The following is a 26517-nucleotide window of genomic DNA, read 5'->3' on the forward strand; positions in this document are numbered from 1 at the left end:
GATTGAATACACAACTCTGCTTAGATCTAAATCCATTTGACGATTAGTGTTAAAGATAAAAGAAGAAAACTATTTTTATTTTGGTTCACATATTTGTAACTGTTTCATGAAAAATTAAATTGTAGAAAAAAAAAAAGGAGTTTTTTAATTGGTGCAGGCTGTGTAAATAGGAAAAGCCATATTACGATTTTAATAACTTAATGACTTAAATAAAACCTCTCAAATAATTTAATTATTATTTTTATAACTTTTTAAAGTGAAAAAAGTGTACTAATAATTTAATAACAACGGGCGTAGCTTAAAAAAAAGCCATTGATTTTATACGATATTAGTTTATAGATTTATTTGATTAGTAAGGTTCAGAAGGGTTATTGCCTTCCCAAGGTTTAAAATTTTTGTAATTTAGTTTTTTTTTTTAATATATTATGATCCTCTTAAAAATACGAGTAAGTCCCCTAAGGTCTAAATTTTTTGTAATACTATTTCTTTTGAATCAATTATTTATATACTTAAATCGATTTTTACGTAGCACGTCTAATTTTAATTTGGTCCCAATGATTAACATTCTAGCTCTGTCACTTATAACAGTAACATAAAAATTTATAGCTATATGAGCCAAACCATATATATGCAAATATATTAATACTACTATTTTTTTTTTTCATTTTTCCCTATCTTTTCCTCAAAAAAAAAAAAAATATACTCAACTATAACATAGTGTATCTCACAAAGCAGCAAAAACTCTTCCCTTTTTTTTTTCATTTTCATCCCCCATTTTCCCCACCCCTCAAAATCCAATTGTAGCTGTCTTGAAGTCAAATATTTAACAGCTTATGATTCTTCTCCATACCAACAGCATGAACATTGCCCTGTTTCTCAATCTTCCATACACTTACTTTCATGGCTGCCCTTCATTTTTCCATATTTCAACCCTTTAAAACACCCAAACCTATTATGTAACAGTAGCAAAAAAACATATAGGAGTATTGGGTTTTTTTTTTCTTTCCTTTTTTATGAATATATCCCTCATTTATGATGTTTTTAAAGCTCCACTTCACAGGGTCTATTTAACTTTCTCCTTTTGCTATTGGGACTTGTATGTACAGAAGAGGGTGAAGAATTTGCAAATGACCCAATTGATGTTGTGTCATCAGTTTTATAGCTCAAGCATGCTGCTGCATCAAGTACCCCAATTGGACTCTGTGGCAATGATGCATTGCTTAACTTAACCATTGACACTTCATGTAGCAATTCAACACATTTCATCACTCTCTCCTGCAAACCAAAAACAAAATAAATTTAATCAATCATCTATGTAACATGTTGCCATTCATTGTATTAGTTTTGGGATATTTGGACCGGTAAAAGTATCATGGAAGTCTCTTCATTATGAGCCAGATTGCATTTTGTCCCATCTACTAAAAGAATGAGTAAAATAGTTGAAGGAGTAAACTGGTGCTTTTGTTAAAAATTTCATTTGTTTCTATTATAAAAAACTGATTCTTATATGTCAGCATGAAACATACATACACTGTATAGTTATTCCGTCAACCACGCTATTTTTTAATGGTATAAATGGATGAAATTTTTAACAGAAAGGTTCAGTTTATTCTTTGATTTAAGATACAGAGACTAATTTGCCCATTATTTGAGTGGAGGGTGTAAAATGCAATCTAACTCCTAATCCAGGAGTAGATGCATTTTGCCCTCTCTACTAAAAAATGGACAAATTAATCTATGTATATTAAATCAAAAGATAAATTGATCCTTTTTTCTAATAAAAATTTCATCCAAATCTGCGCGACACAAAATAACTAGATATGTACGGACTAATTTTTAACAACAAAAATGAATAAAATTTTTAACAAAAAGATATGTTTACTCTTTAATATAACATAGAAGTATTAATTTACTCATTTTCTTGGGTAATGGAGGTAAAATGCAATATTACCAAAAATGTTTTACCTTTAGTACATGGTGAGTAAGAATAGAGATGGCTTTCTCAGTGTCGACTGTATTGGCTTCAACAACAGCAAATAATGCCACTGCTGCTGCAATCTCAGATGGCTTGAATTCTAAGAAGTCAATCCCTACATTCAATTCCAAGAAGTCAATCAACTGAACCACAAAAGATTTATATCAAATCTTAAGTTGAAACCAATCTCAGGTTCGATCTTTGAACAACCAAAAAGATAAAAGTGTAAGGAATTGAGAAAAGGGACCTTTTATTGTGCTTGAAATGAGTTGGATTGATCTCAAGATTAAGCTTCTAAGTGGGATTCTTTTATCATCATCATTGAGCTTGTAAAGGAAATAATCAATGAATGAAAATGGAGTGATAGCTTGCATTCTCCAATTCAAAGTACTCAAAACTAGAAGTTCCATTCTTTGTATAGTTTTAGCCTCAAACACAAATTTAGATTCTCCCACCTGTTTTAATAGATCAAAAAACCTATATCAGATCAAACAGATGATTATATTTATACCCCAGAAAACAAATTATTTGATTAATTCTTTTTTTTTTTTAACCTGCAAATCTAGAATCAATGGAACTTCAGTCTCTTCCATTTTGGCAGCAAGTGATAAACATGCCACAGTCAGTAATTGCATCATCCAAGCTTTACCCTTCTGCATTATCAGATGTTATATACACAATTAAGTGAATGAATGGTCCAAAAAGCCGAAAGATTCTCATGTTTTTGATTGGTTTTTTGAACTTACAGGTAATTCATATGCAGAGAGAAACCTGTCCAAGTAGTTTATTGACAAATACTCACAAAGAGGTCCAAAACCAAAATGAGCATGAACCTGTTGAAATAAACAAGGCAAATTTAAATACAAATCAACCCTATGAAAGAAGGGTCAAACAAAGAACCCACCAAATCAATCAAAACAAGTGAAATAAAAGCACCCATTTTTGTAAAAAGTGAAAAAGAAGATTAATTTATGAGTTAAAACTTAAACCCACCATTCCAATCCAATCCATAGCTTGTTTTCTAGCTTCTAAATCCAAATCTCCATTTTGTAGCCTCTTCAAGTAATCAACATTAGGCAAATGGTGATGTTCTTTTTCAACCATTAAAGCTATACATTCATCACTCTGCAATGGCAAACCATGTTCATCAAGGCCATTAAAGACTCGGTTTTGATTCAAGTTTCGATAATATCTATGATGATCCCATGTTGCTCCCTCAAACCCTTCAACTTCACCACCACCAACCCAACCAGAGTACTCGTTATCATAAAAAACGCTGTCGTTTTCTTCTGCACATAGAAGACTAGAAACCGCACAATCAAAACTTGGTGCCATTGCTAACAAAAACACACAACCAAAATCTCAAACAAGAACGTGGGGCTGTAGTGAAAAGAATTGAAGAAGGGTAAGTAAAAACAAATATGATATTCTCAAGAGTGAAGCTGAAGCAATCTCCTTTCACTCTCTGAGGCTTGAAAAACACTTGGGGAAGAAGAGGGGTGGTCTCTTAAGAAGCAAAATCAATGCCTTTTTTAGGGTAAAAAGCAAGAGAGAGAATTATAAGCGCAAAATATGGACATCAAGGGCAAGATTTTTATTTTATTTTTATTTTTTTGCTCATAGGAAAGAGAAGAAGAAGAGAGAAAGAAGGGTTATTGTCTGTGACTGTACATTAAGATGTCACCCATTAGTGCTTTTCTGAGCCTCCTTTGCTTTACTTGTTTACAGCAAACTGAAGAAATATGGTTTTTTTTCCTTTTTTTTTTGTCTGTTTTTGATTCTCATTATATAATAATTAGCTGTCATTATATTATTTTTTCTCCTTTCATAATCATTAGAGTTTATTAATAAATGATGAAAATCCATTTTCTTATATCAAAATTCTTTGAAATTAAAATAATAATGGATGTGCTAATTGAGGAAGATATGAGTTTAAGTGTGTTGAAACGCATTATTTTCTTGATTGTAAGAAAGATTATGAGTAGTAGTTTTAAACATTGTGTAAAAAGAATAAATATAATTAAAATCTAAATGAGATAATTTAAAAAAAACTGTTAGATGTAATGGTAACGTAAATTACATTTCAAATGAGAAAATATATGTTCGTACTTTAAAAATAATATTGTTAAAAGAAACAGTCATGAATCTTGAAAATTCATTTAATTTAGATTTAATGCGATTATAGATTTTTTTTAGTTTTCTTATATACTTATTTTCTACTTACATTTATTATTTTAAAACAATAATAAAATTTTAAAATTTAATTTGAATTCCTTACATTGATTTTTATTTTAGTAAATAATGTGTTACAAAGTTTATTAATTTCCTTTACAATTTTATTTCATTAAGTTTCTTAATTTAGAAAAATCAACTTATTTTGTGAAAAAATAGTAGTATTTAATACCACTGAAGATTCTTATGAAAATGCTAATTAAATTCGAGTATGAATATTATTGTTAGAGTAAAAGATTTATATTCGAGTATATATTTTCCTCTTATATAAAAGTGAGAAATAATTATACGTAATTTTAAGTATTATATAAAATATTACTGTAAAAATATTTTATTTTTACCTATATTTTAAAAAAATATAATGATATATTTAGTCCCTAACTTTTATTCATTTTGTTATTTTTACTTTTATTTTAAATTATATTTTTACAATTTTTTCCATCGAACAATTGGGGCCCTGATTTCCATAAGATAGATGCAGCTCAGACAATTGTAGATTTACCATTTTACCCCGAGACTAGGATGGGGAGAAAACGACGGGTCTAGTTTTGTAAATTGAACCACTGTGAAAGGACAAGACCATAATTCTACTGTGAAAAAAAGTAACCAATCGAGGACTGAACCTGACCCTGTCTTTTTCTTCCCATGCTGACACGTGTCGATTCAGTTTCCGGTCTACGATTCAAAGCATCGGTTTCCTTTGTAAAATTATGACTGTACTTTTGGACTTTCTTTTATACGTACTTTCTACGGTACAAAAAGTATAAAATATTTTCCCCTTTCATACGCTTTCAGTTATGATCTTTTATTTTATTTTAAAACTTTTACGGCATAATTAGGTAGCTCAATCCATGGCAAAAGTAATATACACGTGTTAAAGAGTCGAGTTGTATTTTATCCCTTTTATTTAATTGGATTAACAAATAAATTAATATTTCTGATAAAAATTTATTCATTTCTATTATTAAAAATTATTCCATTTACGTCACCATAAGATATACATGGCATGCCCAAAAATAGGAGAATAATACGTTTTAGTACACTCAAATTCACGTCCTTCTGCATTAACAACAAACTAAGACTTAATCAGTAATTTTATTTTTAAATATAAAATAACTTTGAAATGCTTGGGATTCTAATATTTCAATTTATCCACAAATTTCCTACTATTTAGTGCATGTAATTTGTGTGGAAAATTAAAAAGGAAATATTTTTGGTATTTGGTCAAGGCGTTGACTGAATAATTAGAATTAATACAACAATTGGTATGGTTATTATTTGGCTTAATTTTCTAAAAGGAAGTTTGTTAATTTCCTAAAATTGTGGTTCTATATATGACTAAATTTATGGTAATTTGTTTAATAAGTATTATCATAATCATGTGATGGAAGTACAAAACCTTATGTTAAGTCCTTGTATCATATCAAAAAGTTTATTTTAGTCCCTCTACAAAAATTTTAGTCCTTATATGTTTGAAAAGATGACATTTTAATACCCACACGTTAACTATGTTGTTAATGGAATGACGTAGTTTAATGGTTATTGACGTGACATTAAATAAAATTTTTAAAAAAGCTTACCAATCTTGAAAACAAATGGAATAAAGTGACTTAATGATGACTGATGTGGACCAAACTACAAATGGTTTAAACCCAACAATTATGTAAAAATAAAAAAAAGGAGCAAAATTGAAAACAATTTGAAGTAAATGCAAAATTAATTTCTTACCTCTACTCATTCTTCGAAGCTATTCTTTAATTTTTAAATTTAATTTAATATTTAATTTAGAATCTCGTCAGTTACAATTAAGTCATGTCATTCCATTAACAGCAAACTTGACATGAAGGGACTAAAATATCGGCTTTTCAAATGTATAGGGACTTCAACGTTCTTTTTCACAGTAGAAGGACTAAAATGAACTTTATGATATGGTAAGGGGACTTGTGGAAACCTTTATATTTCTGACTTAAACGTTCATTTTTATATAGAAAAGAATCTTTAAGTTCTATGGTGATTAAAAAGGTGTACAAGTAGCATTTAATGAAACAATGTCAGAAACAGCTTATAAATTTGTCGATGAATCTTATCAAAGTACTATTTTGAAAATTAATATTATTTAAAATTAAATTATAATATAGTTAATTTTGTATTAGTCCCTTTATTAGTAAATTGATTAATTTAGTCCTTATATTATTAAAATAAATTAAATAAAGTTAAATTAGAATAGAATTAACATTTATTATTTAACAAAATTAATATTTTAAAAGTTTTTATAGTTCGTAAAGCGAAATCTTTTGTCCAAGTAAATGGATATTTTTATATTGTAATTGTTAACTTTATTACAATTTGAATTTATTTGATTTTTTAATAATAGACGACTCCTAAAATGGCAAATTACAAGTTATCTTAATAGTAAAAATACATTTGCCCCCTTTAAAGACGAAAAATTTCAGTTTAATCCCTTTAAAATTTTAAAATGACAAGCATATAAAAAGATAAAATTATATTTTGACCCATTAAACTTTTATACTTCAATTTTGCCCTCTCCCAAAAGATGGACTTCTGGCTTCAGCCCTGTTTGATCGGGTCTCAGACCGAATATAGAACAAAAAAGAAAAAAAACATGTCACACATGGAAGAGGTAAACGATGTGATGACCAGAAAAGGTAGAATCACAATGATGAATTCATACAGAAATCATCTAAAAATCAACCAACAATTCCATCTTTGTTTGTAGAGGGCAAATAAAAATTTTAAAGGGTTGTCTTTTTATTGGCCAAAGAATCAACAAAAGACATGAACTTTAGCTTTTCTTTCAACTTTTAGGAGCGTCTTCTTCTTTTGGATTCTGCCAAAACAACATTAAATATATATATATATATATATTCTTCTTTCTATCGCTTTCAGCAAAGGACTGTTTAGATTTTGGATAATTAGTTACTCTTTAATTCAATTAGGTGCATTTAGTTGTAGGGTTTAGTGGACTTTGTGATTAATAAGCACTTTCAGACATTGTCAAATAAGACTGTGTTTGGTGCTTTGGGGGTTAAATGTCATAATTTTACTTCCTAGGTAATGGTGTTAAAAAACAGCAAGCATAAATATGTCTCAAAGACTAATAATATATTTTCTTTTCAAAGTCTTACAAAAACTGTAGAGATCAAGGAGGAAAAAAAAAAAACATTATAAAAGTTGGTCCAAATCTTGATATTTTCGTTTCTTAGATGTTCTAATATCCCATATTAACGAGATGCCCCTCGACTATGTTTTTTACGTTATTGTACTCTTATAATTAATAATGTTCCTTTCTTTGCTTGCATGTTTTTACAAATTTTCAGGTCTCAAAACTTTCAACACGTTATATATATATATATCTATTTGCTTTAAAGTTTTTTGAATTTTCTATAAGTTTTCATAGAAAAAAAATAACAACTATGCGAATATATTCATTTATCATCTTTATCGTATCAAGGATTTATTACAATCCTCTAGTAAAATGTTTTTCACTGTCTCTAGAGGAGCAACAAACAATTGTAAACTAGTAAGTCGGGTGACAATTTTAGCCATGCAATCCGCAACTTCATTTTAAGATCTCGGCACATGACGTACTCAGACTTTTCACTCTTGGTGTAGCATTCCATGAATCAACTATAATTCTATTATTTTATTAGTGACAGCAACCAATAACGCATTATCATATTACAACTCCATTTGTCTAAAACTCGTATCCCAAGTTATGCAAAAACGTTTTAAAACTCCATCTATGAAGTTTTTTAAGTTTTGTTTGGTAAAAAAGAAATAGGTAATGAATAATGAATAAAAAAATTGTTAATTTAATGTTTGAACGATTATATATGTAAAATAAAAACTATATAGTATTCTTATATGATACATGATATAAAATATTATTTTGAAGTTATAATTATATTTATATCAATGACTATTATCGAATTGATCTCAATTCAAATTAACTTGTTTATGCACGATTAACACGTGTTGAATGCAACAAATTAATTTAAAATAATATGTACATTATAAATGAAGATTATATATTAATGTAATTATTGGTAAAATTAATTTATTCTATTCCATTTGTAGATTGATCCTCACACATGTATATATATATAATCAAAGAATAAGTTTGATATTAGTGTAGATAAAATAAATTGTGCAAACTTACATTACACTTTTAAGTACAAATTTAGACATCGAAGATGATATTATTGAGAGAGACAGTTGTAAACTCCCAACATAAATTATAAAACAAATATAGAAAATACTAAAAACAACTCCGCAATAGAATTAAATTAATAAAGACACATATGATAATCTAATAATAATAATATTCTTGAATTTTCTTTTCAAAAAGAACTCAATGCATGGATTGTGGAGTAGCATCGGAGACAACATGCGAATGCCATTCAAAGCAAAAAAAAAAAAAAAAGAATGGTGAGAAAGTACGTAGTTGAAAAAAATGCAAAAACGAATCCATATCATATGGTCATAGTCATACATTTGACGACAAAATTCTTTGAATTTTCAATTCAGGAAAACCTAATGATGATCATCAGAAAATACCAGACCAGTTCAAACGGTAAAAAGAAAAACCCTTAATTAAGACTATGAGTTTTGATTTTTAACCTAGGATGCTAGACGTGCTTAGAAAAAAAAAAACATACCATATGAATTGTTAAAGAGACTTTAACGACACAAATTTCTAACCCTTTTTCCCCCTTCCCCAATATTCTTTAAATTTACCTTTTTCCACCTTTTGCAGTGAAAATTCCTTCCTACTGGGTTCAAAAATAATGAAAATATAAACTTCACCCATATGGGTTATGTCAGTTTTTTTTTTTTGCTAGTCTCGAAACACCATATGTCCACTTCCCTCTTTCTTTTCCTTGTTTTTCCAATAAACACTCAAACATTTACGTGTATATATTGTATTCGAGATATTTATGCTTGATGTTATTGTTGTGGTGTTTTGTCTAATTAGCTAAGTGAAAGTGTTTTCATCCACTAATGTAATATATGAGCATGTGTTTGAATCCCATTAAGACGAAATGCTCACATTTCGTTGGTCACAAGATGTTTCCAGAACTCTGTGAATTCGATTTGACTCTTCTCATAGTTAAAAGATAAAATCCAAAAATAAAACTAAACATAGACACCTCAAGCACAATACATCCACTATTTAAGAGTTTGAGTCCGGCCTCTCCCTTCCCTCAACATGTATATATAATTGTTTGGTACACAAACAAGTTTAAAAATCAGCACATGTCTTTGATTGATACTAATAAAAAAAACCTTACCATCAATGGATAAAATAATAATCGATTATTTTTGCCGTATAACTCTTTAAACGTTACTTGTAAAGTCTAAAAACTTTATTTGTTAATATGCCAACTAATTTTTCATATAAATTTATATCAATATCATATTTGTTGGTAATCATATGATTTGTTGTGTGATAGTTGTTCACCTACTCCTTTAATCATGTGGTCGAGAGTTCGATCTCCGCTCATAAAAAATGGAACATATTTCTTAGTCAGTTGTTTACCTCTTCGAAGAGCACTCACGACGAGAATACATTGATTTCGAAAAGAAATATAAAAATATTAGTTATAATAAATTTTGATACGTGTTACTTTTTCATACCATCAATGTTGTTTGAATCGATCAGAATACGACATGAAAAGAGGACCTAATTTTTAATTATTTTCTTATTATATATAAATAATTATTCAAAGTTAAAAAGGAGTACGTGAGGGGAGAGCATCTCATAAGATAAAATTCACATTGTTTGGTCTAAAAGCAAGTCTTTGGAGGGTTGCTGTTTGAGATCCGAGCTTAACAGAGTGTCATGCCACTCCCACTACACATTTTCTTTATTTAACCTATCAATTTACTCATTTTTACATTTTTTATATAATATAAAAATCTATCTTTTTTTAAATACATATATTATTTATTGATTTGTTGATGCTACTATGCCCAATGTTGGGCAGATGATTAGATTTATTACTCCAATATTTTTGCATATTTGACTGAATCTCCTTTTTCATTGTCACAGCTACTAATAATATTTAATTTTTCCCAATTCCATGCATGTTTGGTCGGTCGTGTAATTGCTTAGAGATAAATTAATTTTTAAATTAAGTTTTAATTCGATTGGTATAGCGATTGTTGTTAATGTAGGAGGAGGTGGGTTCAAGTGCACTAAAACACGTTATCTTTTTATTTTTGGGTTGAGAAGGGGCTATGGGTAGTTCTAGCCATTGTGTCAAAAAAAGAAGATATGATCGAAACCTATAACACTTTGTACTTTGCATAAGTTAAAATCCATTAAGTGATTTTTTATTAGTAATGTTTGGAAATAACAAAGTGACATGATATTACACATGCGATTGTATGCTTGTTGCATCAAATTTTAAAAATAGAAGAACTTAACTTAAAGAATTTAATAGATATCATTTGGTCAAGACTAAAGTTTTAAAATTCTAAAAGTACAACAACTAGAAATGATTAAATTAAAGTACAAGAGCTAAATCCACGGATTATACATGATAAATATTAACTAAAAATGAAGGAATCAACAGTGATCAAGATTCAAGATCAATATTGTAGCTTTACTCTATTAACAAATTAATCTTTGATTAAATTAGTAATAATATTTGTTTTACTAGTGCTTTGGCCATTTGGGGTTTTAACTAATTAATCAATATTTTTAAAAAATCCATTTTCCTAATAAACTCAAATCCAAGTTCTTGAGATTCACCCCATTAAAAAAAACATATCTAGTGATTTTAAATAAAATAAAAAGACCATATGTTTTAAAAAGAAAAATAAGACCATATATAGTCATTTTAAATCAATACTAAGTTTTAAAATAAAAGGTTAAATTGTGGTTTTAGTCCTCTATTATACTCAAATTTGGTATTTAATATCTACATTTAGATTACATATAATTTAGTTAACACAATGTTGATATTGACAATTTTTTTATTGTTGGAAGGAAATTTTAAGAAAAAAATTACATTAACGTATTACCTGGAATAGTTAATGCCATTAAGTATTTGGATTAACTAAGAAATTTTAAAAATAAAGGACTGAATTATGTCAAATTAGACTTAATAATGTCATTTAGTACATGAGTTTAATTTCAAATTTTTAATTTGGTACACAGATCAAACATCATCTAGTCTAATTAATTTTAGCATGCGTTGGGACAAAAAAAAAAAAAAACATAGACACTACATTGAAACCAAATTTGGGTACTCAAATGGGATAAAGAAAAACCCAAATATCAAATTGAAAAAAAAAACCTTAGGTATTGAACTGAGCATTGAAACAAAATTTAAGTGCCAAATTCGGACAAATAAAACTCAAATATTAAATTGAACATCAAAATCAATCTTAGGTACTTAAATGAGACAAAGAAAAACTCAAGTATTAATTGAAAAAAGCTTAGGTACTAAACTGAACATCAAAACCAAATTCAAGTACCAAATCATAATAACCCACCAAATTAAAATACAAGCACTAAATCTCAAAAGGACCAAAATTAGAATTTGACCAAAAAAAAAAAGAGAGAAAAGGTTTCGTAGTGTGATCACATTGGGTTTATTGAATTATTTTGGTCATCATAGGCATGTGCAATACCTGCAAACGACGCCGTGGTCCGCCATCAAAGCATCCACAACATCCGCCGTATCTCCGGTGTCTCCACTATTCATACTTACCACCACCGTCCATTTAAAATATTATTTCCCACGTGGATCTATGATCATGGCCCTTGTGCCTCTCGTGTAATATAGATACTTTTTTTTTAATAATCCTTTTTGTTCTCTAATTTGACCAACTTAACGAGTCATTAACATTAGTTAAATGGTGTTAGTCCAGATTTGAGCTGGCAAAGTCTACATGTCTTGGCTTAATCTATGTCTCTTTATCAAAGTAATATACATATACATATGCATATGTGTGTATATAATATAGTATAAAAGGGGCATACCGGTTTAGCTTTTGGGAGTCTATACAGTAGAATATGGGGACCATTTGCCTGTACAAGAATGGAGGAGGCTGTTCCAATTTACTTTTTTGTTTGTTCACTTTTGTTTTGTTTGCATTTCGTAATTATATAAATACATGGGTGAAGTTATAAAAAAAAAAATTGGTAAAAGTATCATAGAGTTTTTTGTACTAGAAGTCGAATTGCATATTGTTCTCTCAACTCATACAATGAACAAATTGATCTTTGTACGCCAGATCAAAAGAGCAAATTAATTTTTTTCTATTAAAAATTTTATTCATTTGTATTGTTAAAAACTGACGGAATAACCAAATAGTGACATATGACATATCACGTGTACCTCATGTTCACGTACAAAGTCCAATTGTTATACCCCTAGAAGAGAAGGGCACGTGGTAGGCTATCGCGTGATCCGCAAGTGACCCCTCATGGGTGCCTTAGTAAACTAACATGCGGATGGTCCACAATTCACCCTCATGATACACTCCTTGCAAGATCTTATGGGCTTAACCGTCTAGTACAATCTCAAGGACAAAAGTGCTAGAGCAGGGCAACCTATGACACAAGCGAGATCATGCAACATATACCATGATGATAACTGACCTATAACGATATTAACACCTGACCAGACCATACAATCGTGCAGGATACTGCCATACAACACTACTAATAAGAAATGACTCACCATATTAATCTGGTCACACAAGAAAGTAAGGGATCTTTCTTCCTCCCATCATCATTACTGCCTTCTTCTCCTTCCTTCTCTTTCCATCTCTTCAAGACAACATCTCCTTCTCTAATGTGAACCGGCACTCCCCTCCTCCATCACAACTTCTTTGTTAGTGACCCGTATCAAACAATGATCCATCATTATTTGTATAATTTGTAACTTCCATCACTATTTGTATAATTTGTAACTATGTTTAACCCAAAATAAAAATATATATATATAACACAAATATTGTGAATTGATAAATAAAGAAAATGGTGCAGCTGCCAAACCAACCTGGCTGGCAGGCAAAGGTTATTGGTGGGATGTTGGATGTGAAATCAAAGTCCCTCTTAGTTCATAGAGCCCATCCATGTCTTGGTTTCATTTGTCTTCTTATTACTTTCCTCTTTATTTTTTATTCCATTTTATTCTTATATGTTTGTCTAAACATTGCCTCTTTGGGTCTTATTAACTATATAAGTATATAATAAAGTACATATATATTGTTTGTTTCTGTAACATGTTAGGTAAAGAGTAGCTCTTGCTTTCCAAAATTATAATCTTACATTAGCTTCCACTAGGAGAGGTTAGTCCAATTAATATGCTTTCAGCTTTACCAGAAAACACAAGGTTATTAATATTTTATCACTCAAATCATTTTTTAATTAATCTGAAAAATAAATTAATAATCAAAACATAATCAAACTTAAATAAAAATATCATTTTTTTTGTTATTTTATTAAAAGACCACTTAATGCTGGTTAAATATATGGTTGTTTAAATCAAATAGTCACATTGAAAACTGATCAACATATTAATGTGAAGAAAGAGATTAAAAATACATAAATAAATTATGATTTATTGGTTAAACGTTCGACTCATCGTTGTATCAAATAAAATCCATTTTTATATATTAAATGGGCCATGGAAGGAAAACTACTATATGAGTTGGGTCAGATAGGGCCATAAATTTTAATTTTTATTTATTTTTCCAAATTCATATATGGCCCAATATGAAATAGTTTGGTGGATCGTATTCACTATTCATATGATATTAGTATGCCTATCGCACTCAAAATTATGTATGAATTTTAATCAAATGTATAATGTTATTGCTTAGAGGAGTTTAGTTTCGAACCTTATAAGAAAGTATTGTTCCATTCAGGAGTTTTGTCTTCTTATTCTGAGGAGAACTTGATTGGAGTCAAGGAGAGTCTTGGTCGATGTAGATACAACTTATAAGCTCATGAGATAGGTGTTGATATTATTAGAAATATTAAGTATGCAAATTGTGTTTGTAGGGGATCTAACCATAGACCAATGTTTAAATGCCTTACCTTCACATATATGGTACCACTTGGCTAGGTATGACTTGCAAGCTCACGGAAGGGGTGTTAGTATTGCTAAGGTAGGACATTTAAGCCTTCGTTGATTCTAATAATACTACACCCTTTTCGTGAGCTTGCAGGTCATATTTACATAAACCAACGCTTTCTTTGGAGTGTGAGAGACAAAATCTTTGAATGGGACAATACTTTTCATTAAGGGTCCGAGATCCAACCTCCAATCAGCAATTTTACATAAATTTTAATTTTGTGTAATTTTATACATAAATTATTTATTTAATTCAATTTTCAGAAATTATTAATACAAGTATTAATATAGAATAATTTTACATTTACATATTTCATATATAAATTCTTATATTCATCTAATATATAAATAAATAATGTATTAATTTAAATATGTACAGTTAAATTGAAATCAAAGTTTTATGTATACAACTGAACCGCAATCAAAATTTTATCGGTATAATTGCACCAAATCAAACTTTATGTATCAAATTGCATAGTAAATCAAAGTTCATATCTAATTTTGAGATTTATTCCAAAATAATTGACACCCCTATGAAAAAACTGATATAATTTAGGGGTCAAATCTTGAATAAAGGCAATATAATGCCAGACTCTGTTCATAATGGCTTCCAGTCTCTTCTTTAGAGCGTCGAACCTTGTTTCATCGGCAACAATACGACGCCGTATCCCACTACTTGGTGCGTTTTGCGTCCTGGGTTTGGGGTTTCCCAGTCTCTGCTCAATTCTCCCTTTTTCCTCTTACCTCAAAACGAGTTGTCCTCAGTCTTCCCATTTTGTTCATATAGAAAGGTAAATTAATTAATTTTAGCAACCCCCATTTGATTTTTTTAAAAGATTTAATTCTGATTTTCTGTTTAATTTAAGCTCTAATATTCGTTGGGATTCTCCTCTTAGGTCGAAATTTAGTACCCAATCAGCAGATAAGACCGTTCAGGCTGTGAAAATGGAGGGGAATAGCAACATTGTTCCAAGCATCGTCGTCTATGTTACTGTTCCTAACAGAGAAGCAGGTCCTTTTTTCTGAACTCTTTTTTTTTTGTGTGTGTGCTGAAAAGGGTAACTGTGATTACTGTAATTAAATGAAATCTGGGTTTGTGGAAAGAAATCGTGTTTAGCAATTACGTTGGGAAAATAGCTAATTGATAAACGATCATATTTCATTTTTTTTCAAGCTTTCTTTTCTGTTATAATCTTGTGGATTCGCTATTAATTGGCACCATGTCATGTAGAAATTTCTGGGGTTTTATATAGGTTTTTTTGTTATGGCTTCCTTATTTTAAACTACCATTTACATGCAGGTAGGAAGTTGGCTGGAAGCATCGTGAAAGAGAAACTTGCAGCTTGTGTAAATATAGTACCAGGTTATGCATATAGCTCTTTTAATTTGGGTCATCATATGGTTATATGTTCAACCATGTGAGTTATGGAATTTAGTGTTTTATGTGTCATCATTGTTCGTGATCTGTTTTCGGGTTTAGCTTACCGATTTGATCTTGATTGTTTAAGAAAAAGTAAATGTTCAAATGATCGAGCTGGTTATTATTCTTTTACACGGTCAATGTTTCTCAAGCCACCTTGCAGCGTGAATCCCTTGCTTTGAAACAATGACAGTAGGTTCTAAGCATGTGTAGATGTTTTCAAGATTTTTGTGATTTTGTACAGAACCCCTCTGATCGAAACCAGTTGGTCTTTCCCTCCCTCTCCTATGACACATGCTCTTGTTTTTCTTTCGTAATTTCATGAGGGAGAGACTCTTTATATTTTTATTTATATTCACTTGAACAATAGTTTCTGATATAGATTTGTTATATCGTGATTGCAGGTCTGGAGTCGGTGTATCTATGGGAGGGAAAGGTACGAGATATTCTCTAAGATACTTGCTTTTGTTGGACTAATGAAAGTAAACGTTTCTGATGGACTTGCGTAGCTAAGTTTATGTGCATTTTATACAACTGAGGACTCAGGTAAGTTAGCTTGTTTAACCGAATACCATTTCTATTGGTTCTGCAGATAAACTCAGATCCTGAGGAGATGCTCATAATCAAGACAAGGCAGTCCCTCTTGGAAGCTCTAACAGAGCATGTGAAGGCAAATCACGAATACGAGTAAGCACAAAACCTCTCTCTTGTATATTTTTCAACAAAAATGTTAAAAGACCTGAATTCCTTTGAACTCCCTCTTTACCTTTTCTGTTTTTGTTTTTCTCAGTGTGCCCGAAGTTATTGCCTTGCCGATCACTGGGGGCAGCCCCCAGTATCTAGAATGGCTTAAAAACAGTACAAGGGACTGAACTTCTCGGATGTAGTATATGACCTGCCATGAATGTGTGAAAACATGTAAGTGCCCAGTTATGGTTGTGTTATGAATGGCTTCATCTGACTTGAATAAAGGAAGCATGTCATGTTCGTAATCGGAAAGATTAAAATCTATTTTTGGTAGGAAAAAAGATGTGTTGGAGTTGGTGTGTTTTTAAGACAAGGAATTTGCTCTGATAAATGCAGCCTATTATTTGTTCTCCAATTTACAACTAGAAATACGTTACCAAGCTCGTGTTGAGTAACAACATATAATACATATATGCATGATGTCCATAGATAAAAATACCATGGAGGCTTTTGTACTACGAGTTGGATTGCATTTTGCCTCCCTTTTCTTGAAAATGAGCAAATTAGCGTTACTCAGGGATTTAAATTGCGGTCGCGGTCGCGTTGCGTTTATAGTGGTTGCGGACATAACGGATGCTATTGCGGTCATTGCGAGTATCGCGGTCATGAATTTTTTTAAATTTTGCACAACTTATTGTAAATCATAATAATTATAATTATAATTATAAAAAGTTACTTTTAATGATTTTTAGAGTGTTTTCTAACATTTATGAACTTTTATTAATATGATATGAGAACACAACTTTTATAATCATTAATTATTCTTATATTTATTTATGAATTTTCTAAGAATATTATATTAACTAATAACAAAGTAAAAAGAGAGGAAATATTAAACATTTATCATATTTAATAAGTTTGAAAGTTTTATAGATAAAATAATTGAAAATTCATAATTGAGAGATGTCTTCAATATTTTTTGATGACTTTGAAGATGGTGAAGATATAAACATTCTATCTGCAAAAGGAAAAAAATGAATAGATAAATGTATAGATTTTCATTAATTATTCTTATTTCTTACCACTTATTCTCACTCTCATTCTACTTTCATATATAGTTTAACATGCTTCGATTCTTAATTATTTTTGATAAAATATATTCTATTTATTTATCTAAAGATATATTTTAAATGTTTTAATATCATCAAAATTAAGAGCATTAACAAAAGTTTTTTTTAAAAAAAAAACATACCTTACAAATAATGGTAGTGGTATGATTTAGTACCTTCACTTTAAGAGCGTTCTTGACTTGATTCTCTTGGCCTTTGTCCAAAAATATATAATAAAAAAAGTAACATTTTTACATTGGTTTTCATATAATTGATATGGAGGATATATTTGAGGAGGAGGATACATAAGAGGTGGAAGTGTGTGATACATTGGTGATGGAGGATGCTTTTGAGGTTGGTATGGCACACCATAATTAGGAAATGGTGGATGATAACCATATGGTTGTGGATAACCATGTGAAGGTTGTTCTCGTGGATAAAAACCTTGAGTGCTAGTAGATGAATCATTGTACCCAAGGTTACTAGAACTCGATCCCCTATAAGATGAAGAGCCTATAGAAGTATGATTCTTGTCTTTTCCTTTTGATGGAGCTCTAGGTTCACTTCTATCTCTCATAGGTTCAGGAAACATATTTCCATTAAACTCTGATCTATGACGGAAATGTCCACTAGTGGTACCAACCTCATATTCTTCTCCATACTGACTAGAAGACCTAATTTCACCTCTATCACCACTATATCCATCATCCTCATCAATTAGACTTAAACCACCACCATCGGTTCCATCGCCACTCTGACTTGGCGTTGAACTAGAACTTGAATGAGACAAATTTTGTTGTTGAGATTGATCAACATCCATTTCATTATCAGAGGTATCCACAGGCAACACACCGGCATTTTCACCATATAATAATGGATTCTCTTTCTCATGAAGTCATTCTGACAGTGGATCAACATCTTTAAATATATGATCAAGGTTGATAGGATTAAAACTAGCGTTTATATCATCAATGCTCATTCTTTTTAATGCCTTATCTGAAGCCTCATATTATAATAGGTAAACACTAGTTTCTCACGTTTTTTATACTTTAACCTATTTTTTGCCTTGGTGTGAATATAACTAAATGTGCTCCAATTTCGTTCACAATTTGATGTTGAAGTTTTTTATACTTTAATTGTTAATTTTTGTAATTCGGGAACACATGTGTCGTATATTATCCACCACTCAGTTGCATAATATTATTTAAATTTCAAAATAACTTCAAAATGTACAATATAATTAAATAATGTAAATTAAATTAAATAATTTAATTAACTGTTTACTCAGATTCATTTGCTTCTAAGCTTTTTGTGCTTGTGGAGTACCGAATGTCTCATGTTTATCTCTAAATAGTAACAACTGCATAAATAAAAGATAGAGTAAAAAAAAAGTTCTATTTCAAATTATGTAACTAAGTTACAAATAATAGTACTTGAATCTAACACGATTAACCATTCTGACTTGAGTATCAAGAGAAGGTTCTAATCTTTTAATTACTGATCGTGTACCTTCTAATGTCAATTAATAATCTAAAGCTTAAAATAATAAAATATAAAAATAGTTCTTAATTATATGAAACATTTTATCTTACTAGCTGAATGCAAGTCGGAATGCATCAAATTCCATCTATTATCAATAATCTTTTCATACTCGATGAAATATCGACAATCTTGTTGAATTGCTCGTTTAGCTCTATCAACAGCCTCATAAATAAAGCCCATTGTTGGTTTTTCATCGCTACCCACAAGTCTCAATACTTTTACTAGGGACTCATAAACTTTTATGAGGTCGTTGGCTTTTTTCTATAAATCTTTTCCCAAAATAATTTTTTTGGCTTCTTAAGCAGGCTCTGACTTTTGTTGTCCCCATTTTAATTTTTTAAATTCTTATATATTCATAAGAAAAATTTTAAAATAATATAATTTAAATTATTTGGAGCTAGTAAAATCATTAAACGTTGCTATATTTAAGTAATTATATTAACTAATTATAAAACACTAACCTTTGAATTAAACATTTCTCTCAGACCTTGTTTTTGTCTTGTTATCTCTTCAAGTTGAATGAAATGAGTTGCAAATTGAGTAAGAGCGGGTCGAAGTCTTTGTTTCCCTTGTGTATACTTCTTCATCAAATCAACAGTTCAAATGTGATTGTATATAAAGCAAGTCGCTTTTTTTGTCTCATCTAACACTTTTACTGCACTGGACTTTTTCTCAATATCTTCAAGGTATAAATCTAAACAGTGAGCTGCACATGAGGTCCAATATAGATGTTTTCTTTTCAACATTAATTTTTTTCCAGCAGCTTTCATTGCTGCCTCATTATCAGTCACTATTTGGACAATGCAATTTTCTCCAATTTCTTCTACAACTAAATCTAGCAATCTGTAATAGAATTCAGCATCTCTACTATGAACACTTGAGACATCTATCGATTTCTAAAAAATGGTTCATTTACTACAATAAACAAGGAAATTAATGATGTGCATTTGATTCAAATTATTGGTCCAACATCACACATTAGAGTTGCACCCAATTCTTTCCAATGAGTCTTTAGTCAATTTACCTAATCACGAACTCGTTGATACTCTGACTCCAAATACACATCTGAAACCTCATAAGGTGTTGGGAGCTTTACACATTGTCCAACTTCTATTGACACTTGAATTAAGTTATACAACCATGGAGAGCTTGCTAATTGAAAGGAAGTCTTTCATATATTAAAAATTTAGATACCGCTTCACCTATCTTCCTTCGAAAACTCTTTAAAAAAGAGTCATTGACCTTTGCTTGCTTTGAACTTTTGCTTCTAACCAATTTAGGTATAGCTCCCCTTAAGGTAGACTCAGACTCACTTGGGATGGATTTACTTGTTCTTTCTCTATGATATTCTCTAGCTGATCCATGAGAAGATCGCCCTTCTTCATAAATGTTATTCCAACCACCAGTACTTCATCTGAATTCTTCCCTTCTATGCCACTCGTGTTGTGATTGGATACTTTCTCGAGTTGCTTGCCATATAGCAGAAACCTCATCAATGAATTCCTCATGCTCATCATTATCTTCTCTTAATTGAGATAAAAATTCATCTTTTCTCCTTTTTTTGTCTATTTTCTTTGTCTTGCTTTCTTTCAGTATATTCATCATACTTTCTCTAATGACACCTGTTAATAAAATAAAAATAATTCACACTTTATATTATTATCAATTATATATAATATTTATAGAAAATTTACAAAAACATTTAAAAATAATAATAAAGTATCACATACCAGTAACATTAGGGCATGGTGCAACATTGTTAGTTTTATGAGCAATGTGCTCTTTAAATCGCGTTATTCCTCCTTTCACAACTTTGCTACAAAGTTTACATACGATATTTCCTTTCGTATTTGGCAATGGAGTTCCAAAGTGCCAACCTATATCATTTCTTGGTGCACCCTCCAATCCTTTAGTCTGGAACTCCTCTTCACGTGGAGGTATGCTTTATTTTATTTATATATAAGAAACATAAAATTATATTTAGAAATATAAGCAACTTATTACTTATATTATCAAATATAATACAAAAAAAAAGTAAACATCATTAACATGGAAATTTTAAATTTATTGCATAATCCATACATAATAATAATAAATAATAAATTATGAAATTTTAAAATAATAATAAATAATTATCATTTAAATTATAATTACAATATTAATTAAAAATAACATATAAAGTAAAATTATAAACCTTATAAGATTGAAGCTTTCATATTAAAAATATAATAATATGATTGTTGTCAAAGTAATTTTCATTTTCTGTAAAATCTCTTCAAACTCTAATAAATCAATCAAAATATACTTTGCTTCAACAAGTTAAAAGATGGAGAGGATGGGAGTGAGAGGTGGGATTCACTCTTTTCCACTTTACATACTTACTAATTTATAGAAACAACAGGTGAAAACATTTACATAATATATTTATAAAAATTGTTATGAAAACTAAAGGCATGAAATGATGAAGTTAAGATGATAATGTTGGGTTTCAAATGTCATTATTTACATTTATATGCATGTATTTTTTCTAAATTTATCAAATATAAAAATACCTCAAAATAATATTTATTGTTTTATAAAATGAATGGATATTTGATAATTTTCTAATTGAGTTTGGTCTCGGTTATTAGGTTACATCAACTCAATCAACTCCTTAATTTATAGTATAGATGATTTTTATCGTTGCATTAGCATAGTATATAATTACATAAGAAAATTATTAAAACTCCATATGTGTATGTAAAATTTAATTTCATAAATTATTAATATGTTAAAATTTATATCAATAAAAATTAAACAAATAGAATATGAATATTTATATTATACTTAATTGTCGATAAGTTAATGTCAAGAGTCAACTAAACACTAACTTGATTGGAAATTAATAAAAAAACATAACCTTTTACAAAGTAGCAAATATTACAATATAAAAGTGTTTTTACATTTTATACAAAATATAAAAAATCAATTTAAATCCACAATACATATAGAAAAATACAAACAATAATCAAATTTAAAACTTTCAAATCCTCAAATTTATTATTCAAATTAAATCTTGTTTTTATATTAATTTTAATAATATAGTGAGGATATCATTCTCATTAAATAATATATAGTGGTTTTATTTTAAAAATAATTATATATATATGTTTAATCGGTATAATGAATTTCATTTATGAGCTTTAATTTCAAGTCTCTATAGGCTATAGCATATTAAGTCAAACATTACTTCTTTAATTAGGAATAAATTAATCCTAACAGGCTAACAGCTGTCCTACACTCCTACTACCTGTCAAGACTCAAGAGAACACTGGTAGCTAGAAACGGTGCATTGGTTTTGGCTAGGGGTAAAGGAAAATAAAAATGAAAAAATAAAGAAAAAAGGAAATCAAACGGCAGAAAACTTAGAAAAAAAAAACTGAAGAGGCCTAAAGTCCTAAACTCTATCATCCTCTCAAAACTCTATCAAATTCTTGGAATATGCTGGTTGTGCCTTCTCCCTTCATCTTCATCCCTAACCTAAAGTCTATTTGCATTGCAAAAACAAGCAAGAATCAAGACAAAATTTCAGCTACTTCCGTACTTACTTGAAAATTATCAATCTCTGAATGTGCAAGTGATTAGGGGTTTAGGGTTTGCTTTGTTTGCCGTTTGGTTTGGAAACACAACACTAAAACATTTGGTCTCTTGATGGACTGATGCTGGTCATGCAGTGAACCAAATTTATGACATGCTTTATATGATGGACCGTGATGATATACTTGTTGGATTAGGAGAAGTTGGATCATGGAATACGATACCATACAACCAAATATTGATGGATATCTTTTGCGGGAAAAGTGTACCACTTTTTTTCAATGGTGGTTTATATTTTTCATTTTTTCAAGGTTTTCTAGTTTTCAACTCTCCTCTCTCTTTCAACATGATGATGACGATGGCAGAGGGTAAAGGAAGAGATGGTGGAAAGTGGAATGGCTAGAAGCAGGGAGCAAAAGAAGAAGGGAGTGGAACCAAAAGGGGAGGCATGAAGGTGAAGAAGATGATGAACAATAGTGAGGCCCTCTTCTTCTGTTTATTTGGTCTTCTTTTTTTTTTTTTGATTGAAAACACTCTGATTTTGCAGGTAGGGGAATATATTCCTTTTTGTTTGATTGTGTTTCACCGTTTCTATTGATTTTTGTTCAGAGGAGATACATTTTTTTTTAATTTGCTGTAACAAAAAATAACGAGAATAGCAGCCAGTTATTGCTACAATTGGCCCCGTTAAATTGCGGCCGCAACCCACCGCTATCGGTGCGACTTCGCTTCACACTACTATTTTCAATAGTAGCGGTTTTGGACGGTGCTGCTACCACTGTATAGCGGCCGCTATAGCTGTATTGGATCGCTATTTAAATCCTTGGCATTACTATATTAGATCAAAGAGTAAATTGGTCTTTTATTAAAAATTCTATTAATTTCTATTGTTAAAAACTTATCCTTTTAGCGATAGTTTACTCTTTAATCTAATATATAAAGACTAATTTACTCATTTTACTTTTACTGATGTATGAGCCTAGGTTGATCTCAACCCAATTTGGCCTATAAATACTTCTACAATCCATCCAAAAAATAAGGGTAAATTACACCATTAATGACTAAATTATGGATAAATTTTCATTTTGGTCACTTAACTAAAAAAAGTTACTATTTGATCATTGAACTATTAAAAGTTTTCATTTAAGTCACTAGGCTGTTAAACTTAATACTATATGGCTTTCTCTGTTCGCATTGTTTACATCAATTGAATGTTTTATTTTTCTTTCTTTTTTAAAGTTTAATTTATTTCATAAATAACTTTAGACGTTACGAATCTTCAAATAAAAATTTAAACATCTTTCTTCGATTTTTGACATTGGCCATCAAATCAAATTTGGATTTAATATATATTTTTCTACTTATCAATGGGTATTGATTCATCATATTAGTTGTCGAATCTTCGTTTGAAACTCTTTTATTAAATTCATTGGTATGATATTTCGAGAAAAAAAAAACCTCACTTGATATTCAAAAATTTGAATTTAATAGCGTTCGAATTCTTAAATTCCATATAAATATTTTAATTATAATAAAGTATTTAAAATAAATAATGATATTATAAAGTTGAGGTATTAAATTATGTCAAACAATAAAATATAAAGATTAAATCTCAAGTTAAAATGTAGTACATGAACTAAAATTGAAATTTGATCATTATTGGATAATATTAACAAAAATATTAGAATTGAAAATTAATCATAATCATATAATTTCAAACAAAAGAAAAGAAGCAAAATATAGTGGTCCGGTGTAGGTTTGTTCATGAGCTGGATTATTTGTTCAAGCTTGAAGGTCTGTTTGAAATTCAGAAGAGTTTGAGCAAAAATGTTAGATTCAAAAAATGGGTTTGAACAAAAAAATTAGGTTCGTTTAAAATATGGGTCAGGTTTAAGTTAAACATTCAAAACCCGAGCTTGACTTTTTTTTTTTTTAAGTTGATAATTTTTATAGTAATATATAATACTATTACAAGGTAAACATTAAAATTTGTTAAGATGACTATATATAAAATTTTAATAAATAATATATACAGTTATTAAATATTAAAATAATATAATGTAAATATGTATTTTTAAATTAAAAAATATAATATAGGCAAACGTAAAATGTGCTTGAATTAGCCATTTAAATTATGAATGAATTTGATCAAAATTTTAGATCCATATTTTGAGCTGAGCCGGCTTGGTAAAACATAATGTGTATCGATATCATACTTAAGTCCAATCTGAATTTGATCCATAAACACCTCTAATCAAGTGTCATGAATACCCTGAATTAAAATTTAACGATCATCTTATTTCTTTTTGAGTGACTCAAATAAAAGCATTCCAAAGGTTGGGTGATCAACCGAGTAGTTCACCTTTTAAAAGCCATATAAGATGTAAATTAAATTAAAAAAATATTAAAAGCAAGGACTAAATAAAATAATTGAAACTGCAAATTAAAGTTTAAAATTGAGGGACCTAAATTAAAGTTTACCTTTTTTTCTTTTTCTCTATTATTTCAATAATTGTGTAGTAATAATTAATCCGTATTTTAGGTTGTGTCGCCCATGGTATACGTGACATCCGATAACCTATTATTTTTATAAATAATTTATATCATTTTGAAAATTAATTTCATTTTCAAATTGTTTTAATAAAAATCATTATTCAAATTATTAAAAAATTACTTTATAATGATGCTCTAATGTAATTTTTTTTAATTTTATATTTTCTTACCACATTCAAATCAGAGACAGATATGTTAACTTATTTACATAAAAGATCCTATCTAATTAATTGGATTATCCCATTTTCATCCCTCAATTTTTTTGATAAAAATATGCCCAAAGGCATTACCTCGAATTAACAAGTATAAATAAGTACAAGCCCATAGATATCGTTAGGATACTCTATGTTAAAAGGAAAAAGTACAACGTTTATTAACAGTAAGTTTACAAAGGCTATCAACCAATCTATTGCTCGAACGGGTGACCCACTCAATCTAACTCTCAATTTTGAATAAGTAACTTAGGATTAATTTAGAAAATATTGTGAAAAAAGTAATTTTGAAATATTTTATTTAATATTTAAGTATTTACTATTGTTGTTAAAAACGTTTTGGAAAAATAAAATGTTCATTTTAGACCTCATATTATAAATTAAAAAAATAATTTAAATGATGTTTAAATTTGTTAACATTATAATATTTCAATAAAAATATTTTTTATTATAACTCATTATTAATATTTTAATATTTAAAATATAGTTTAAAATATAAAATTTAAATATTAAAATATAAATTCGATCATTTTTTTGACACAATGTTTAAAACTATTCATAGTCTCTTCCCAACCCATAAATAAGAGGATAATACTTTTCATCACACTTGAACCCACGTTCTCTCTTATTGGCAACAATGCTTATGTCAATTGAACTAAGATTCAATCGACAATAATTACAAATTTAAATATAGATTATTATATATTTAAAACATATTTTAATAAAAAATGTTTATATACCTTGTATATAAAAATTAGAAAAAGAATATATTACGTTATAAACGATGGTCATCATTTGATTTTAGAAGTAACCTGTTGCCAAATATATAATTTGGGTTTTAAAAAGTGCATACTTCTTCAAAAGTGAGTAAAAGTATCACAGTGACATTTATATTAAAAATCATATTATATTTTATTTTTATTTAAAAATAAGTAAATTAATCATTATACATTAAAGTAAATTAATTTTGTTAAAAGTTTCATCTATTTTTATTGTTAAAAATTGGTCACTATACAACAGCCTGATGTGCATGTGACACATTATGTGTTACTGTCCAGAGAGGCTTTGTCCCTCCGTAAAAATAGAAAATTTT

At 29.1% G+C, this 26517-nt stretch overlaps 2 protein-coding genes and 2 long non-coding RNA genes across 4 annotated transcripts; 2 read left to right on the plus strand and 2 right to left on the minus strand.

Annotated features, from left to right (window-relative positions):
• Nucleotides 1–579: 579 nt before the first annotated feature.
• Nucleotides 580–3750, minus strand: LOC108485414 (cyclin-D4-1-like). The gene is made up of 6 exons (XM_017789250.2): nt 2969–3750; nt 2722–2808; nt 2530–2628; nt 2223–2430; nt 1966–2090; nt 580–1275 (listed from the first exon to the last, which is right to left on the minus strand). The coding sequence occupies exons 1-6, from the start codon at nt 3308–3310 to the stop codon at nt 1042–1044; spliced, it is 1095 nt and encodes a 364-aa protein (XP_017644739.1). The 5' UTR covers nt 3311–3750; the 3' UTR covers nt 580–1041.
• Nucleotides 3751–14882: 11132 nt separating this feature from the next.
• On the plus strand, nt 14883–16847 carry LOC108484498 (protein CutA, chloroplastic-like). Its single transcript, XM_017788307.2, has 6 exons — nt 14883–15116; nt 15222–15337; nt 15626–15688; nt 16150–16181; nt 16338–16432; nt 16536–16847. Exons 1-6 carry the CDS (start codon nt 14929–14931, stop codon nt 16615–16617), a joined length of 576 nt encoding a protein of 191 aa, XP_017643796.1. The 5' UTR covers nt 14883–14928; the 3' UTR covers nt 16618–16847.
• Nucleotides 16848–19976: 3129 nt separating this feature from the next.
• LOC108485629 (uncharacterized) lies at nt 19977–22802 on the minus strand. Its single transcript, XR_001871339.2, has 3 exons — nt 22671–22802; nt 20814–21025; nt 19977–20705 (listed from the first exon to the last, which is right to left on the minus strand). It is a non-coding gene; the product is annotated as an uncharacterized LOC108485629 (long non-coding RNA).
• A 224-nt stretch (nt 22803–23026) lies between these two features.
• On the plus strand, nt 23027–23324 carry LOC108485628 (uncharacterized). Its single transcript, XR_001871338.2, has 2 exons — nt 23027–23135; nt 23207–23324. It is a non-coding gene; the product is annotated as an uncharacterized LOC108485628 (long non-coding RNA).
• Nucleotides 23325–26517: the final 3193 nt, after the last annotated feature.

This window comes from Gossypium arboreum, chromosome 6, assembly GCF_025698485.1.
Source record: "Gossypium arboreum isolate Shixiya-1 chromosome 6, ASM2569848v2, whole genome shotgun sequence".
In the NCBI taxonomy this organism is placed as follows: domain Eukaryota; kingdom Viridiplantae; phylum Streptophyta; class Magnoliopsida; order Malvales; family Malvaceae; genus Gossypium; species Gossypium arboreum.

Bases quoted from the DNA above. Each gene is read 5' to 3' on its own strand.
- LOC108484498 (XM_017788307.2), top strand. From the start codon at position 14,929: ATGGCTTCCAGTCTCTTCTTTAGAGCGTCGAACCTTGTTTCATCGGCA. The intron at 15,338-15,625 runs GTCCTTTTTTCT...ATTTACATGCAG, and splicing joins TGTTCCTAACAGAGAAGCAG to GTAGGAAGTTGGCTGGAAGC. The intron at 16,433-16,535 runs GTAAGCACAAAA...TGTTTTTCTCAG, and splicing joins AAGGCAAATCACGAATACGA to TGTGCCCGAAGTTATTGCCT.
- LOC108485414 (XM_017789250.2), bottom strand. From the start codon at position 3,310: ATGGCACCAAGTTTTGATTGTGCGGTTTCTAGTCTTCTATGTGCAGAA. The intron at 2,431-2,529 runs GTTAAAAAAAAA...CTATTAAAACAG, and splicing joins CATTGATTCTAGATTTGCAG to GTGGGAGAATCTAAATTTGT. The intron at 1,276-1,965 runs GTAAAACATTTT...TTTGGTTTGCAG, and splicing joins TTACTCACCATGTACTAAAG to GAGAGAGTGATGAAATGTGT.